Genomic DNA, 16,906 nt, shown 5'->3' with positions numbered 1-16,906 from the left:
CTTCCAGGGTTACCATGAGTGGCCAACTTGGGTGAGAAAGCCAGGGAGATCCATGTGTTCTTCCACGGACAAGGAAAATCCACCCTGAATCCAGAAATTCAGACATGGAATGTGGTAGGACTTCACAGTAAAGTTAGTCTGGGAGGGGGAGAGGTGGTGAGCCCAGACAAGGCAGGGTGTTAGGTTTAACTGGTTTCCCTAATCAGGTTTTCGCATCTTTTTAGTGGATTTTAGTGCAGTCCTTCAAGCCACAATTTAGAATGCCCTTCAGTGTGCTCCAGATTGTTGGTTCATGTTAAAGGACTGTTTAAGATCTGCATCCCAAGGAAAATCATGCTACATAAAAATGATCCAAGATTTTTGCCCAAAAAACTTCTTGGATAAAATCTAAAAAATACTATTGCAATTGCGTCTTTTGAAGAAAAAAACATTATTCTAAATGTAAACAGATTCACTCAACTCTTTTGTTGTTGTAGAAAACTTCAGAGTAGGTAAGTTGCTGTCTAATTCTTCACCGCATGCACTCGCCAGAGGGTAGGGGAGCACTGCCTTCTTGTGCCGGCATCATCTGGAGGAGGAAAAGAACCGTTCCACGTAGCTGAAGAGGGCATCCCAGTGCTTCCAGAGAAAGGCAATGAAAACCACAAGGAATAAAGTGCTGAACGTCCTGTTGCGAGTCTTCATGAGGGGAACCACGCAGTTGGCTACCGTAGAGACAAAGACCAGAAGGACTGCCATGACCGCCAGGAGGATGTTGATGAGTTTGCCCAGAAGGTTCCGGGCAGTGGCATTCTCCAGCCCTTCCAGCTGTACCACCTGCTGCTGCTGCTGCTGCAACTCCATCTTGGAGATGCGGGTCTGGCACGCCTCCAGGGCCTCCTGTGGGCCAGACAGGGAAGAGTTAAGCTTTCTGCTCACAAGCACTCTGAATAGCTGACATGCCCCTTGGGCAAGCCAGATGCATCTTGAGCCACGCCAATGATTTAAAATATGCTAGAGTCTTGAATGTGAAAGGCCAAATGCATAACTCACAATTCAAGTAACTATTATTCACCTAAACTGCTTTCCATTGCATTCCTGTGGGACAGCTCACAGGAAGCAGTTGCCACAATTAGATTTGGTCTTGAATATTTTAATAACAAGATCTCAAATATATGATTTTGTTTCTCTTTTTTTCCATTTAAAAATTATTAAGTTGCACACACACATAATTGTTCAACATAAAAACATTTCAAATAGTACACAAAGACAGTCTCTCTTGGCATTTTCCTCAGTTCCAGTCCCTGCCCTTGACATAACTCTGTCAATTTGGTGTGTGTTCATCCTTTCACCCGTGTTTAAGTCTATACACATATGTCCCTAGGGATATGCATGGAATTATTTAAAAATTGTCTGCCTTAATGAAAATAGTATCATACCCTAGGACTGATCCACACAGCTTGCTTTTTTCACTTGACAGCGGGTCCTGGAGATCTCTCCATGTCAACGCGTAGAGGCCCACCTAGTTCTTTTTAACGGCTACCTAGCATTTATAGCTTGGATATGTCACAGTTTATTCAGCCAGTTCCCTACTGGAGAGACATAGGTTATTTCCAACTTTCCCACTGTAACAATGGAGAGGTGAACATCCTTTGGACATCCCTGTCCACACTACCTGGTGTTTTTCAAGTTAACTAACTCCCTGACGTCAGGGGAAAGGGCCCCCTGCTCTGTCTTCTTAAGAAGAGCTGATTGATCTCTGTGAAGAGCACAGACACGTGACCAAACACTCGACCAAACATTTCAAGTGACCTGCTCCTCTCAAGGCTGTAATCTTCACCCACGAGTTTATGTAAAATTCACCATAACACTCAGAGGACAGAACCGATTTCCTTAGCAATGGTCAGATACCCTCCAAAGCTCAGCAGTGCTGGGAGCCCTGGGTTTTTCTGATCTTGGTTTCAGTGGGCCCTGGTTTCCTGGGATTCGAGGTGAAGGCTAGGCAACTTCAGACTGAAGCTAAGCTGGAGAATGGACATACAACAGATACATTCCAGCCCAGAATGACCTTGGGGAAAAAAGCTAAAACATAAGCAGAATTCCGGGGCATGGAGAAGATGGCATCTGGGCAAATGATCTAGACATTCCCTTGATTCTTTGTAATAAAAGTTTCCCGGACCACTTCCCTTCTCTAAGACTAGTTTATTTCAAGATGCTTTCATATGAAACCACCAACTGTTTTCTTAGAGATATCTCCCAAATGGGATGAGTAAAAGTTAAATATTGTATTTTCCCATAGATTAAACTAGAGGAGTATTAGCCTTAAACATTATTGCCTCATGTGTTACTCTTGTAAACTGCCTGGCAATGCACCTGTAAAAGGTTTGGATTTGGCAGCTAGCACAAAAGCCCCCTTTACCATAGAAGAAGATAGGTAAGATGGCCCTGAGACATGTCACAGCAGCTCCTGAAGCAGCAACGAACAGATGTAACACATGTGCTTTTCCATATACTGAGACAATTGTGATCCTAAGAAACGTTTCCTAAGAACGCAAGCAAGCATACCACCTCCAAATGGCACAGACTTCTGAGAAATGCACCTCATCTGAAGAGCAGGTGTATTACAGTTGGTATAAGCTTCTCAATATTCTACCCTCTCCATCCTTCTTTCCCCCTAAACATTTTTTTATTGTGGTAAAATACACATAAAATTTACCACTTTAATCATCTTAAAGTGTTTAATTCAGAAGCATTTAGTAAATTCACAATGTTATGCAACCATCACTACTATTAAATGCCAGAACATTTTCATCATCCCCAAAATAAACCCCTACCTTTTACCTATCACTCCCTTCCCCCTTCCCTTAGTTTCTGGCAACCACTAATCTACTTTCTCTCTCCACAGATTTGCTTATTCTAGACATTTCTTATAAATGGAATCATACACTATGTGGCCTTTTGTGACTGGCTTCTTTCACTGAGCATAATGTTTCAAGGTGGATCCATATTGTAGCATGTATCAGTTTTTCATTCCTTTTTTTCTTTTTTTATTGTGGTAAAATATGTATAACATAAAATTTACCATCTTAACTATTTTTAAGTGTACAGTTCAGTGGTATTAAACATTTATAATGTTGTGCAACCATCACCACCATTTATCTCCATAGCTCTTTCATTTTATAAAATTGAAACTCTGGACCCATTAAACAATAACCCACCCCCCATCCCCCTAATCCCTTAGCCCCTGGAAACCAACATTCTACTTTCTGTTAGCCTTTTGCTTTTACACCTGATCCTTCATGCTAACCTGGATGTCCCGAGCCCGTTCATAGGACTGATATGCAATTTTCTCTTCCATGCTGGCCAATTCCTGCTTCAAGTTCAAGATTTCATTCTGGTGGAGCTCTGTTAGGTCATTTAGTTGTTCTTCTAATCGTTCACATCTAAGAAGGGGGAAAAGTTAAATTTTTTATGCATTCTGTATTTTTCTTGGTATTATTCACATCCAATCCCCAAAATCCATTCTGCAAAGGAAGAAAATAAAAGCACAAAGAAATTAAGTGAGTGGCTTGAGGTAACAGGGCATGCTAGTGGGTACAGCTCTTAGTGCCTGGAATGGACAGCTTGTCACAAGGCCATATCATAGCAGCAACATGGCTCTTCCACATCTCTCAACACACGGTATTTGTAGCAAGGCCAGCAGCCCTGATTAGCTTTGAGCATACCCATGATAAACGAGGCAGTTTTTATTCTGCTCTGAGCAGTATATGGGAGAGGCAAAAACTACAGCAACATTAAGCAGGTCTTATCAGAAGATAAACAGCACATAAATGGAAACTGACCTTCTGGCAATCACCAATAGCTTATTCCAACACCAGGCAGGTCACTCACCTGGATGTTCATTATTCAGAGCCCATCATCACTATAGCCAAGCACAGTGTCTGTGACAGTGTCAACAGATATTTACTGAGAGCCTGCTGTGTGCCCGGTATGTTCAAAGTGCTGCGAACACTGTGGTAATAAGCGAGACAGAACGCCTGCCCTCAGTTTATGTTCTGCAGTGGGGGTGGAAGGCAGGAAAACCAAGACGACCGCAGGCATGGATAAGTAAACCAGGAAAGATCAGTATGGGCATATGGCAGAGTACCCAGCGGCTGACGAAGCTGGAATGGTCAGGGAAGGCCTCTCCCCCATTCAATGCTCTAAACAATGAGAGCTGAAACCTGAGTGATGACATGAATAAGCCCCGTGAAGTTGTGAGGCGAAGAGTATCTTAAAGCAGAAGGAATTGCAAGTATAAAGTTCTCAAGATGGGAATTAGCTTGGCAGGTTTTAGGGACAGGAAGTAGGGACAGTGTGGCTGCAGGTGAGTAAAAAACTGTGAGAATGCAGGGAGATAAGGTTCCTCAGGAGGAGGGATCATTTTGTTCATCTGGCACCTCTAGCATTTAGGACTACATATGAAAAGATTTATTCTACATAAAGATGGGACCTGGGCAGGGCATCTAAGGACCAGTAGGGCTGGAACAGTTTTAAAGGACGAGATCAGAGATTCCGGGTGGAAAAAGAACACAGGTAAAGGACAGGAGGTGGAAATGTATAGGCTAACTGGAATAGTAGACCTAAGTTGGAGAAAAAAAAGGAAATCTGCCCGTAAAAGGTAGGTAGGGGAGTGGGGATTCTGGAATAGACAGTACAAGGGCCCAAAGCACACTGCTGGGGTGGGGGGAGTGCGGTGTGGTGACATGATGAACACGGTGTTTTAAGAAACTGGGTTGTCTGCTAGTGGTGAAGCTTGGGGCAGGTTGTGGGTGGAGTTCAAGGAACCAAAAAATGAGCTAAGTAGGTAGGAGAAAGGTTGACGACCACACATTAAGAAGCCTAGAAAGGGAAGAATAAACACAGGTCTAGCCTAGGGCTACTAGAATGGAAGCGTCTCAGTCAGACAGAGGGCTCATCCCAACAGGAGAATATATACAGTTGGGGTTCCACATCCTGCAGGTTCCACCAACCTCGGAATGAAAATATTTGGAAAAAAAAATTCCGCCAAGTTCCAAAATGCAAAACTTGAGTTTGCTGTGCGCCAGCAAATATTTACATAGCACTTCCATTGTATTAGGTATTATATGTACTCTAGAGGTGATTTAAAGTATGTGGGAGGATGTGCATAGGTTATATAAGGGACTTGAGCATCTGCAGATTTTGGTATCCGTGAGGGTGGAGTAGGGGGAATGTGTGTCCCGGAACCAATGCCCCGCAGATGCTACCGCTGAGTGCTGCTCAGGCAAGCACACACCTAACACTAGCATGTGAGTCTCAGCAGACTTCGTATTAAAAAAATAAAAATGTCAGAACGAACTCAAACATTTAAAACTACCCTCCCTTTTCCTCTTGTTTTTAACCACATGTATAGTACACAAACTTTTAAGGAATACATGGAAGTTCTCTGTTCAAGGTAATTTTTATGTGATGGCATCACCAACATTCCCCCTTCTAATAATTGTATAATGAATAATTGTATTCATTTATATCCTAAACTCCATTCCCTCTCTATGAAACAAGGATTAAAAAAAAGGTGCAACTGACCCTTTTTACTATGTTACTGAATCCTGTTTAGTTCTCCTGTGTCCTTGGTAAGAATCTTTGTGCTGCTTTCTTTCCCACTGAAACTGTCACTAAAGTGACTGAATAATTGATCAGAAAGGTTTCCACTTTTTGTCCGTAACTAGGGCGGATTCTCTGTGACTCTGCCTTTTCACTTATCTGTGACCCTGGGCATGCTCAGAAACAGATGCCACCTCTGGAGTTGATTTTCCACCAAATTTTAAGTTCAACAAATGCCACAAAATTATGTTAATATATTGTCTTTTTATGATTGTCCTATTAAGCTGTTTGTGGTGTTTGCAGTGTTTGATGATTTTGTTATTCTTTCTCCTCACCACAGAGGGGCTAGACACTTTTTAAAAGTGGTGTACCATTGTGTCAGTCCCTTGGGATTTAAGGGAAGGGCTGGGCATGGCAGCAAAGAACTGTCCTAAGCTAAGGATTGATGTGGGGTGGCAGGCAGGGGAGTCTGGTGGTGGTGGCAACCAGCCTGCATGCTGATGAAAGCAGACCCAGATGACATCTTTGGCATGCGTTCCATAGGCTACCACCTCAACCCCTTAGCCCACAAATTGTATAGTCTTTTAGGCCTTTCAGGAATGTTGGAGAATCTTATTTGATATTAAACATGGCTCACAAATACCATTAAAATTAAAAAGTAATAGCAGGAGCTACCATTTATTCAGTGCCTACTATGTAAATTAACTTCCACAACCCTAAGAAGGTAGTAGGTATTATCTTCACTTTACAGATGAGGAAGCTGTAGCTCAGAGAGGTAAAGAGACTTGCCCAAGGGCACACAGAAATTAAGCAGGGGAGCAAAGATTTGAATCCAGGTTGGTTTGACTTTAAAGCCAAAGTTCTTAACCTCTGTGCTATGATGCCACTTTGAAACAATTCAAGAAGCCCAGATAAAGTAATTCCCTTCATAAGTAAGAAATGTGAGTCAGGTCTAAAGCTGATCCAAATCACATAGCCACAAAGGGGCCTGGACAGTACTATACTGACGTGATGGTTCGAAGCTTTATGTCAAGGTGGAGTCAATGGGAGGAGGAGTGTAATAAAAAGATTATGGACCTAGAATAAGAAAGAAGATAATAACAAGTGTCGGTGAGGACGTGGAGATTTTTGAACCCTGGTATACTGCTGGTGCAACTGTTTTGGAAAACAAATCTGGCAGCTCCTCAAAGAGCTAAACATAGAGTTACCATATGCTTCAGAAATCCCACTCCAGGTATACACCAAAGAGAAATGAAGACTTATTTCCGCTCAAAATTTGTACACAAATGTTCACAGGACCATTACTTATAATGTCCCCAAAGTGGAAACAACTATCAACTGGTGAGTGGATATATAAAGTGTGGTCTATTCATACAATGCAGTATCATTTGGAAAGAAAAAGAAATGAAGTAATGACACATGCTACAATATGGATGAGCCTTGAAAATACTATGTTAAGTGAAGCATGCCAGTAAGAAAGACCTGAAAATTGTATGATTCCATGTATATGAAATATTCAAAATAGGCAAATCTATAGAGACAGAAAGATTAATGGTTGCCAGGGACTGGGGCAGGACTGAGAAGATTGGAGACTGATGAAAATGTCCTAAATAGATTATGGTGATGGTTGCATATATCTATGAATATACTAAAACTATTGATTTGCGTATCTCAATAAAGTTGTTAAGGAAGATTACGGATGCCTGTAGTTTACTTTGAAATGCATCAAAAAAAATACAACAAAGGATGGATAGACGGAAAGATATACAATAAGACAATATTGTAAAATGTAGAATCTAAGAGGTGGGTGTATGGATGTTCACTGCACAATTTTTTTCAAGTCTGCAGTGTGTTTGAAAATTTTATGATAAACATTGGGAAAAAATGATTGTAGGTGTTATAGCCAGGAGCACTTGGGTTTGATTCCTGGTTCTACCTCTCAAAGTTGCATAGCAAGTTCCTTCATCTATAAACTGAGGGTAATAATCTGTACCTTGTATATTCATTTGAGTACACAGGAGGTGTTAAAAAATGTCTCTCTCCTTTCCATCTTCACAGACTACTAAGAACACACTGGCCCTTTCTAAAATGTTTCTACTTCATAATGAAGAAGGCATCGCCTGAGTATGTGCTCCCTGAAAGGAATTCATGGGCAATTTGAAAACCTTTTAACTAACCAAATATTTCCTGTGGTGACTGACTCATGGCCTTAGTCTCATCTTAGGCTCATCGGCAGTCCACGTCACTGTGCTAACTACAAAATAAATCCAATATCTCACACCCTGTTTTACATGTCTCTAAGATGATCACTATTTCGCGTACCTCCCCCTTCCCCTTTAGAGTTGTTAAAATCAGTAGGTTACAAAGAGAAATACACCACAAACAGTTAAAGTATTGTTTGAAAGATAAAAAATAAGTTCCCTGACTATAAAGAATCTTAAATTCTAGGGATTAGAAAAAGCCTCCTTAAATCTCTTTCCATCAAGGAACTATTTCTACAACATCCCTAACAAGCAATCTCTCTGTGAACACCTCTAGTGGCAGGGTATCGTTTTTCTTAAGGCAGTTGTTTTCACTGCTAGATAGATACAGCTATCCATCTAAAACTGAACTAAAACCTAGCGACTCATAACTCTCATCTCAAGCCCCCTCTCTCATCTACATTACCTGTGATACCTGCATTCAGCAGCAGGGGATAGTTCCCTATGGATTTCCACAGAACAAATCCCTAAAGTCCTGACCACACACGCATCTGTCAGGTTTTTTTTTTTGGGGGTGTGGTATGCGGGCCTCTCACCATTGTGGCCTCTCCCGTTGCGGAGCACAGGCTCCGGCTGCACAGGCTCAGCGGCCATGGCTCACGGGCCCAGCTGCTCCGCGGCATGTGGGATCTTCTCGGACCGCGGCACAAACCCGTGTCCCCTGCATCGGCAGGCGGGCTCTCAACCACTGCGCCACCAGGGAAGCCCTGTCAGTATCATTTTTGAACTCAGTCTGCTGACTGGTTTCTTTCAACTCACTCTCTCTCTTGCCTCGTTATTTGTAAAGATAAGCCTGTCTTCTATTCCACTGTCTTCATCCTGGGTGAAGACACAGAAGGCAGGAGGTAAGGGCAAGGCCACTCAGAGCTTAGAGTCTGCTGCTGGAGAGTATCTCAGCCCCTAAGCCTGGTAACTGTCCTTGCTAGGGTGATATACATTTTGTTGTATATCATAAAAGGTCAGGTGAGAAGAAGAAAAAATAAGTCAGCCTATTTTGTAATTTTTGCCTAGGGCTCAGGAATTTCATACATAAACCTCTAATTGAAAAGCAAAATCGCATTTGCATTTGTGTTTTATTTATCCTAATGCTCTTGTGAGCATCCATCAATTTAAGGGGACAGGAAAAAAGTGAACAGAAACTTGCCAGGTTGCAAGTGACAGGCAGATTAGGGTATAAGAAATGTTTTTTCTCCCAAACTTTTAACACTTTAACATTCCTTTGAAATGCAACCCTTGAATCCTATATTCTCTTCCAGAATTTCAGATCCAAATTGATGTAGACATTAAGAATTTTCAATATATATAATTTTAAGTCCCCACTTAATTAGATTTACCAACACGCTTTATTGATTTCTTTCACCAATGGTGTGAGTTCATGTTTTTTCTTCTTGAAATATATCCTGTAGTATTTCTTTCAGCAAGGTTTTATAAGAGGTAATTTTTATCTACATGAGTCTGAAAGTGTCTTGATTTTATCCTCTCCTTGAGTAATAAATCAGGTGGACAGAGCAGCCTACATGTAGTTATTCTTCCCTAGCACTTGGCAGGTATCATTCTGTTGTTCTCTGGCAGTATAATGTCTCATTTATTTCATCTGTTTCACACTGGGTTTCTTTCATCAACTAGATTTCCTTGTGACATTTGCAGCTTTTGAGAGTATGTTATGGAGTTCCCTCCTGCATGTATCTCTTTCAGGTTCCTCTTTGGGCTGTTTCATGGCTTTGGGTTGTGACAAAACATGTTTTGGATACTTACACCTATGAACAGCTAAGATGATTTATTTATTTATTTATTTTTGCGGTACGCGGGCCTCTTACTGTTGTGGCCTCTCCCGTTTTGGAGCACAGGCTCCGGACGCGCAGGCTCAGCGGCCATGGCTCACGGGCCCAGCCGCTCCGCGGCATGTGGGATCTTCCCAGACCGGGGCACGAACCGCATCCCCTGCATCGGCAGGCGGACTCTCAACCACTGCGCCACCAGGGAAGCCCTAAGATGATTTATTAAATAACACCTGAGGCTGCCCCTCAGATTTTTTAACCCATTTGTGAAAGGAGAAATTCTATAATTATTTAACACTATGCACGAGTATGTAATACTATATATAAATAATGGAGTACTTGCAAAAGTCCTCAGCACTTGTTTCTAACTCTTGAAGCTTATAAACCAATGTTTGTCATATAATGGTCATTAACATGTCACAGGTTCTGGAAACCATTTTAGGACCGAATTTTGTTCACTCCACATTATATCTAAAGGCTCTCCACCTTCACTGCTTCTGCTTTGCACCTTCTTTTGACTTAGGGATGTTTTTATGCTGTGTTACGCAGTTTGAACCAGACGATGTATCAGCTCATCCAGGTTTTGGACTCAAATCCTGGCTCTGCGACACACTGGTGTGAGTGACCCTGTTCATCTGTTAAGAAGAAATCTATCTACTCCAAAGGGCAACTGTGTGGATTACATAGGAGGTAGATGCCTGGCAAAAAAGGGTACAACCCCTAGGTGAGGTGGTTCAAAGGCACCGCTTGTCGACTGTCATGTGATCCCAAGTACTACTATATGGCTCCACTGTTCACAGCTTCCTGCTTCTGATTTTTTCCTCTAATCCTTCATTTCTTCATCTATCTCCATATTCTCAATTTCATATAGTCTGGAATTTTCATTGTTTCCAGTATATTCATGTTGTTTTTTCTATGACATCACACAAATGGGTTTACTGGGCACACATTCTGTCCTTCTCAACTCTGGGCACAAGCCTCTTCTTACTTCCTCACCAGGAGGGCCAGCACAAGCATACAAATGGCTCCTGCCATTATCTGGCTCAAGTCTGCCAGATAATTCAACTAGTTCCATTCACTGGCCTGTTCCAAGCTGTCCTTTAAATTGATAAAAACCTCCTATCTACCTTCCTTTCATGGCATGTGTTTTGTATGTGTGTGAGGGAAAGTCTCTTAAATAAATTTTAGCTGATCTTTGCAAATCTTCAGAAAGAGTTGAGTAGAAAGTGCTAATCCTTACCATGGATTACCATACCCTTGTAGAAAATGAAGTCTTTCAGAAGTTGAACAATTTACTCACAGTTACATGGGAAGTAACAGCAAGATCTCCTCAAGCTGAGTCTTCCTAAATGGGAAAAACGTAACTATCGCTCCCAAAGATAGCACTTTATTAGCAAATAGTTAAATAGCAAAGTAGCATTTCGGTAAGTAAAATGAGCTCCATTTTCCCACAGATGAAACACAAACAAGTTAGGAGACTTGCTGAGGTGACACAAAGCTGCAGAACTCAGGGGTGAAGCAAAACCCACAAAGGGTCCAGATGAAACAGCCCCATTAATTCATCCACTAATGACTACCAGCATTTACTACCCTCTTCAAGTCATAAGAATTACCTGGAGAATGATGGCTTTCTGAAAGAACAGAAAAGTTGAAGCTGTTATTGTGTAGCTGTAACGCTATTACACTCACACAAACAGCTGTGTTTGGGTTACCATAGTAAGCACCTCCAATCTGCAGGAAACATCAGGGAGGAGACTGAGAAAGCCATAAAATTTGAGGCTTTTGCAAAACATGATGAACAAAGAGGTTGGCAAGATGCCCCTGGTGTCCTGCAATGCAGTCTTCTGGGTTGCCTCAGTACCCTGAAAAAACTGTACTGGCTTGTCATTATTAAAACACTTTCCCTAATTTTTTCACCTGGGTCACGGAAGTTTGTTCCTCAGCTCTTCTCACAACCTCACGACCTGCAAACTGAAAGCACAAACCTGACCATGCTTAGCAATTTCCAATCAAACATTTTTTCAGTGTTATCAGCCTGAGTGGCTTATGTAATCCACGTGTGAAATTATGGTCTGCAAACAGGCTAACACAAAGAGCCCAGTGAAAATGATGTGGTGTTATCTGGGGTGGAGGAGTGTGTGTGGTGGATGAACTTAGGGTTCAATCTAACCTACTTAATCATTGTAAGCATCAAAACATCAGCACCAAAAATAACAATAACAATGACAGCTACCCAGCCCACTACACCTTTTTATGTGAAGCGTCTGCCTCGGAGGAACTCAAATTCATGAAGACATTTCTCCATTAATCCTCACCTCCTTCCTCTCTGGGATGTACTTCAAATTATAATTAAGAAATGGGAGACTGAGAAAAATGCTGCAACCTTCCCCTGTTAGTGAGGTGCAGGGAGGGTCTGAACTGCTTGGTTCAAGCTACCTGATTTTTTTTTTTTTTTCCCGTACGCGGGCCTCTCACCGTTGTGGCCTCTCCCGTTGCGGAGCACAGGCTCCGGACGCGCAGGCTCAGCGGCCATGGCTCACGGGCCCAGCCGCACCGCGGCATGTGGGATCTTCCCGGACCCGGGCATGAACCCGTGTCCCCTGCATCGGCAGGCGGACTCTCAACCACTGCGCCACCAAAGGAAGCCCAACGCTACCTGTTTTTTAGATTTGTTTTATTGTTGTCTTTTAACATTCCCCCCATTAGTCAAACGCAAAATCTGAATAACAAAAGGAAGAAAATACTTCCCACCAACTTCCTACTCCTCCCGCTTTTAGTATTATAAACTCCTTTGCTCACTTTACTTTCTAGTATTTACTTCCTGTCTAAATTCTAAAATGGAGAAGCCAGATACCTAGGGAATTCATAGAAAGAACACCTCCATTCTCTCATTAAATATTAACACCAAACCAGCAAAGGGAAAAAAGGGAAAGTAAACTGTGTAACAGCCTTTCATATGTGATTTTTTAAAATCAAGAACTCCCTGTAATGGATTTTAACCCCTTCATAAGACACTAATTAAAACTCCCTGTACATGAAGGGGGGGTGTTCTTGATCCTACTAGTATATGATTTTGACTGGCACATGCTTTTCATGTCATTCCATCTGGAACAGAAAGTAGCATGAGATTAATAATCTCATTTTGAGACTTTTTACTTAAAGGTCCTTCCTCAATCATTACAACTCAAAGGGAACGTAGACAGCTAAATATGATTGAGCTTAACTATTAGTAAACAGAAAGCTTGAACACTGTGCGATCTTTTTTTAAAAAGCAGGTTATATTATATTTGGGCAGGTGAAATTCTTCCCCCAGAAGCTAAACCTGCTCTATCTACAAAGTATTAAAACATATCCAGATTTTGTTGTAGGTTTACAATTCGTAAGTGAATATGGGTCTTGGAAAGTGAAAATTCCAAATGGTCTTAGAAATTGATACAATTTCATCCACTGGATTAGTCAACACAGTAGTCACCTTCCTAGATCAAAGATAAGCCAGGGCTGTTTTGGGTCAAATGAGAAATTTTGGTGAGTGCACAGGTTGGGAATGCTTCACTTAATGCACCACTGTTTGGGTGTGGCTCAAAAGTTTGCAGCCACCTCTGAGAGTCAGTGGTGCTTCCCTAGTTGGGCAATAGGCCATCAGGACAGGATGGCTGAAGAATCCTGTAGAACAGGTATTGAGAGAAACAGGAAGAACTAGGTCCCAGGGCTGACTGACACCAATAGGCAACTATGAAAGCAGTCTGCTGTATTATTTCCCAAGTGCATACCGGAGACCTGAGGTAGTTTCTGCCAGTGTTTGACCAGAATGGACAGACAGCTGGGGCAGGAGATTATGACATGAAATGGGAGCTTGAATACACCCCTGGCTGAACTGGGGAAAGAAAGTGAATTTTCCCTCCTTACCTTTTGTTACCATATTTGTGTTGAAGCCCAAAAGAGTCTAGGAGGGGCTTCCCTGGTGGCGCAGTGGTTGAGAGTCCGCCTGCCGATGCAGGGGACGCGGGTTCGTGCCCCGGTCCGGGAAGATCCCACATGCCGCGGAGCGGCTGGGCCCGTGAGCCATGGCCGCTGAGCCTGCGCATCCGGAGCCTGTGCTCCGCAATGGGAGAGGCCACAGCAGTGAGAGGCCCCCATACCGCAAAAAAAAAAAAAAAAAAAAAGAGTCTAGGAAACACTGAACTAGCTAGCCTTCAGTTGAAAAGGAAAAAGCACAGCATCAGTCCCCAATTAACAATCAGTCCCCCAAAGTCAAAAAGCAGCAGATGCCTAAAGCATATAGGGAATAAATAAAGGCTATAGGGGCTTTCTGGGCAATTTGGAGACTTGGTAATGACAGCTTTCTAATATCCTGCCACTTCTCAGACCATATCAGGTGCTTCCACAAACATTATCTCATTTAATAATCTCAACAACCCTGTACAACAGATACCATTACCTTGTTTTTACAGCGGAAACTGAGACTCAGGTGAGTTACATAAGGTCACACTGCTAATTAGTATCAGAACTGGCAAGAAAATTCAGGCGTGTCCAACCTTAATTAATTAATGAAGTAATTAATTTATTTGCTCTCCTTCTCTTCCCCTGTTCCTCCTTCCTCCCTCCCATTCTCCCTCCATTACCTCTTCAGTGGCTAAACTGGGAAGAGCCTATCGGTATGAAAGATCTCTTCGATGGAAGGTCTTACCCTTCTTATGAAGCATCTCTTATGAGCACCTCTCAACTGGGCTTTTTTTCCTCTTACAAATGAAGAACTAATTTGATCCAATATTTTCAGTTTCCATTTCAAACTTATGGCCAAACCTAGTCTACATATCCTCTGGAGAGTCTCAGATCAACTTACAGTTGACAAACAGGTCTAACACACGGAATACAGGGCTAACATAGCTATATCTGACCATGTCTCTGTCTTATGCCCAGTGATAGTAAAAGTTCATACTTAAACAACAATTTCTTTAGTTAGAACTCCAATGGCCTGTGCCTAACTGGGTGAGCCTAGTTACTGACTGTTCTACTGCACGTGACGACTGCTCATGGTGACTGCCTCCTTCTGTATTTTTGCTCTTATAACCCAGTGCAATTTAAAATATCCCTGGGCTTAATACAAACAGTCTCAGAAGCCGATTTCCAAAGAACAGGAATCCCCTTAAAATAGAAGCTTTCAAATGGCATGACTGCTCATCAACACCAGGAGTGTTTTCAGCCTGCCTGACATGACACTGCTCTCTATACAGTCAGTAGCTGAGTAAAATTCCAGGCCAGATTCCCTAAGGGGAAAACTATAAAAGGAACCTGTAAAACTGCTGATGAATTGTCTTCCTAGTTCTCTCCTATTTTCAATGCATTTTGCCACAGCTGAACTTTTTCCTTCTGTAGCTCAATACAGGATACCCACTTTGGGAACAGACTAATCCTCCAGCTTTTAGCAGCAAGTTAAATACATGTTAAACCATTTTACTGTGTGACCTGGCAAAAGTCACTTTATCTTTCTGGGGCTCAGTGTACTCATCTGTAGAATGAGATTAAATTAGATATCTAAGGGCCCCTTCTATCTCTGAAGTACTAAAGTGAACCCAGTTGCCACTAACAAATCTGTAATAATGCTCTAATGGGATGAAGAGATTAGCTGGATAAAGAGAATCTGAAGTCAGCACAGATCCCATCACTAAAAACAAATGTCTAATTCTTGTCTCCTACCTTCTCAAATTCATGATCCCACTTATATCTAAGAGTCCAATACAAAGCTCAAAGACTAAGTACCTAGTTACTGACCCAAGGTTGAGGTGGAGTTCAGATCCAAGCTCTGCTACAATGACTTCCTGGGCTAAGTGCATGTGGGTGCTGAAGAAACACTCTTCCGTCATGGCGCAACCACGTGGGTGCTGAGAGGTTTCTGAATGCTTCTGATTATTCCAAAGTAGATGGTCTTGGGCAAAACTCTTTACCCTGGTGCTACTCACTGGGGTAGAGACCAATGGGAAGCACATTAAGTGACAGTGTTGCAAAGGGCCTCTGAAAAGGGGGAAATCAGGACGGGGGTGGAGGTTTACTTAAATAGGGGTCCCCTATTACTTACCTACACCTGAGAAAACTAGTGTAGATACTAGCTTGAGAAAACTTTCTAGAACTTGTGCATTCACAGAATTTTACAGAATATGTTAAAACAGGGACAACTTTTAGGAAAAATACACTGTGACCTGGAAAAGGCCTAATACCTCTTGCTAATAAAGTCAATGCTTCTTAGAGCTAGACTACAGATTAGTTTTTCAATCATACAGATGTCAGGTTTGAGTTTGGGAAAAAACTTGTCCTGGTATGAAAAGAACACAGGCTTTGGAGTCAGATAAAACTGGGTTTGATTCCTGGCTTTACCACTTACAGAGTAATCTTTGGCAAAACTTAAAAACCTCACTGGGCCTCAATTTCCTCATCTGTAAAATGGGTTAATACAATGCACCTGCAGGGACATTGTGAGGCTTAGCAAATATACATGAAGCATCTAGCACTACGCACATCATAGAAGTTTAGTGAGAGAAGCTGCCAGAGGTAGAGTCCTCCTCCTCCTCCTCATTTAATACTGTGCATGGCCTCCCTCCTGTCAACTCAGATATTAGTAAAATAAACTACAGCAGAGAAAATAAGCAGAAATGCATCTAGAGCAGCCATGTACGCATTAACTGGTTTCTTGGTCACAGAAGAGTCCCTTAAGTCCATCCCTCCCTACTTCCTTCCTAGACAAAAAGCCAAGCCTGTAACAGAGTAGAAATAGAAATTAGCAAAGAGACGCTGCTGCAGGCAGCTCATTAAGAGTGCGGAGAAGGGCTTCCCTGGTGGCGCAGTGGTTGAGAGTCCGCCTGCCAATGCAGGGGACACGGGTTCGTGCCCCGGTCCGGGAAGATCCCACATGCTGCGGAGCGGCTGGGCCCGTGAGCCATGGCTGCTGCGCCTGTGCATCCGGAGCCTGTGCTCCGCAACGGGAGAGGCCACAACAGTGAGAGGCCCGCGTACCACAAAAAAAAAAAAAAAAAAAAAGAGTGCGGAGAATATGTGGAAAGGTGAAGGAACAAACTAAAAAGGCAGACGACAGAAGTTTAAAAAGCAAGCTGCCTAGGACCATTTATTGCAGAGGCATGTAAGCTGACACCCTCACTGAGCTGAGAGTATAGCTCTAAGAACACTACTGTTTTAAGCTATTTCCAATCATGTTAGGTTCAGTGTAACTACTCTGTTAAAAGAAGGCAGAGAAATTCTGCAAAAATGTTTAAAATGTTAAAAGTTTTGGTG

At 42.3% G+C, this 16,906-nt stretch overlaps 1 protein-coding gene across 3 annotated transcripts in view; it reads right to left on the bottom strand.

Moving 5' to 3' along the window:
* Positions 1-510: 510 nt before the first annotated feature.
* Positions 511-16,906, bottom strand: part of TMCC1 (transmembrane and coiled-coil domain family 1) — a gene marked incomplete at its 5' end in the record, with an annotated part of 154,764 nt that continues 138,368 nt past the window's right edge. For all 3 annotated transcript variants that reach the window (XM_079712478.1, XM_079712480.1, XM_079712479.1), the window contains 2 exons: positions 511-879; positions 3,287-3,422. In XM_079712478.1, the coding sequence (XP_079568604.1) occupies positions 565-879; positions 3,287-3,422 (451 nt within the window). In that variant the 3' untranslated portion in view covers positions 511-564. The remainder of the gene's footprint in view (positions 880-3,286; positions 3,423-16,906) is intronic.

Source organism: Hyperoodon ampullatus (genome assembly GCF_949752795.1).
Source record: "Hyperoodon ampullatus genome assembly, chromosome: 10".
Taxonomy (NCBI): domain Eukaryota; kingdom Metazoa; phylum Chordata; class Mammalia; order Artiodactyla; family Ziphiidae; genus Hyperoodon; species Hyperoodon ampullatus.
Note: the sequence above shows the minus strand (reverse complement) of the source record. Positions and strands in the feature narration are given on the sequence as shown.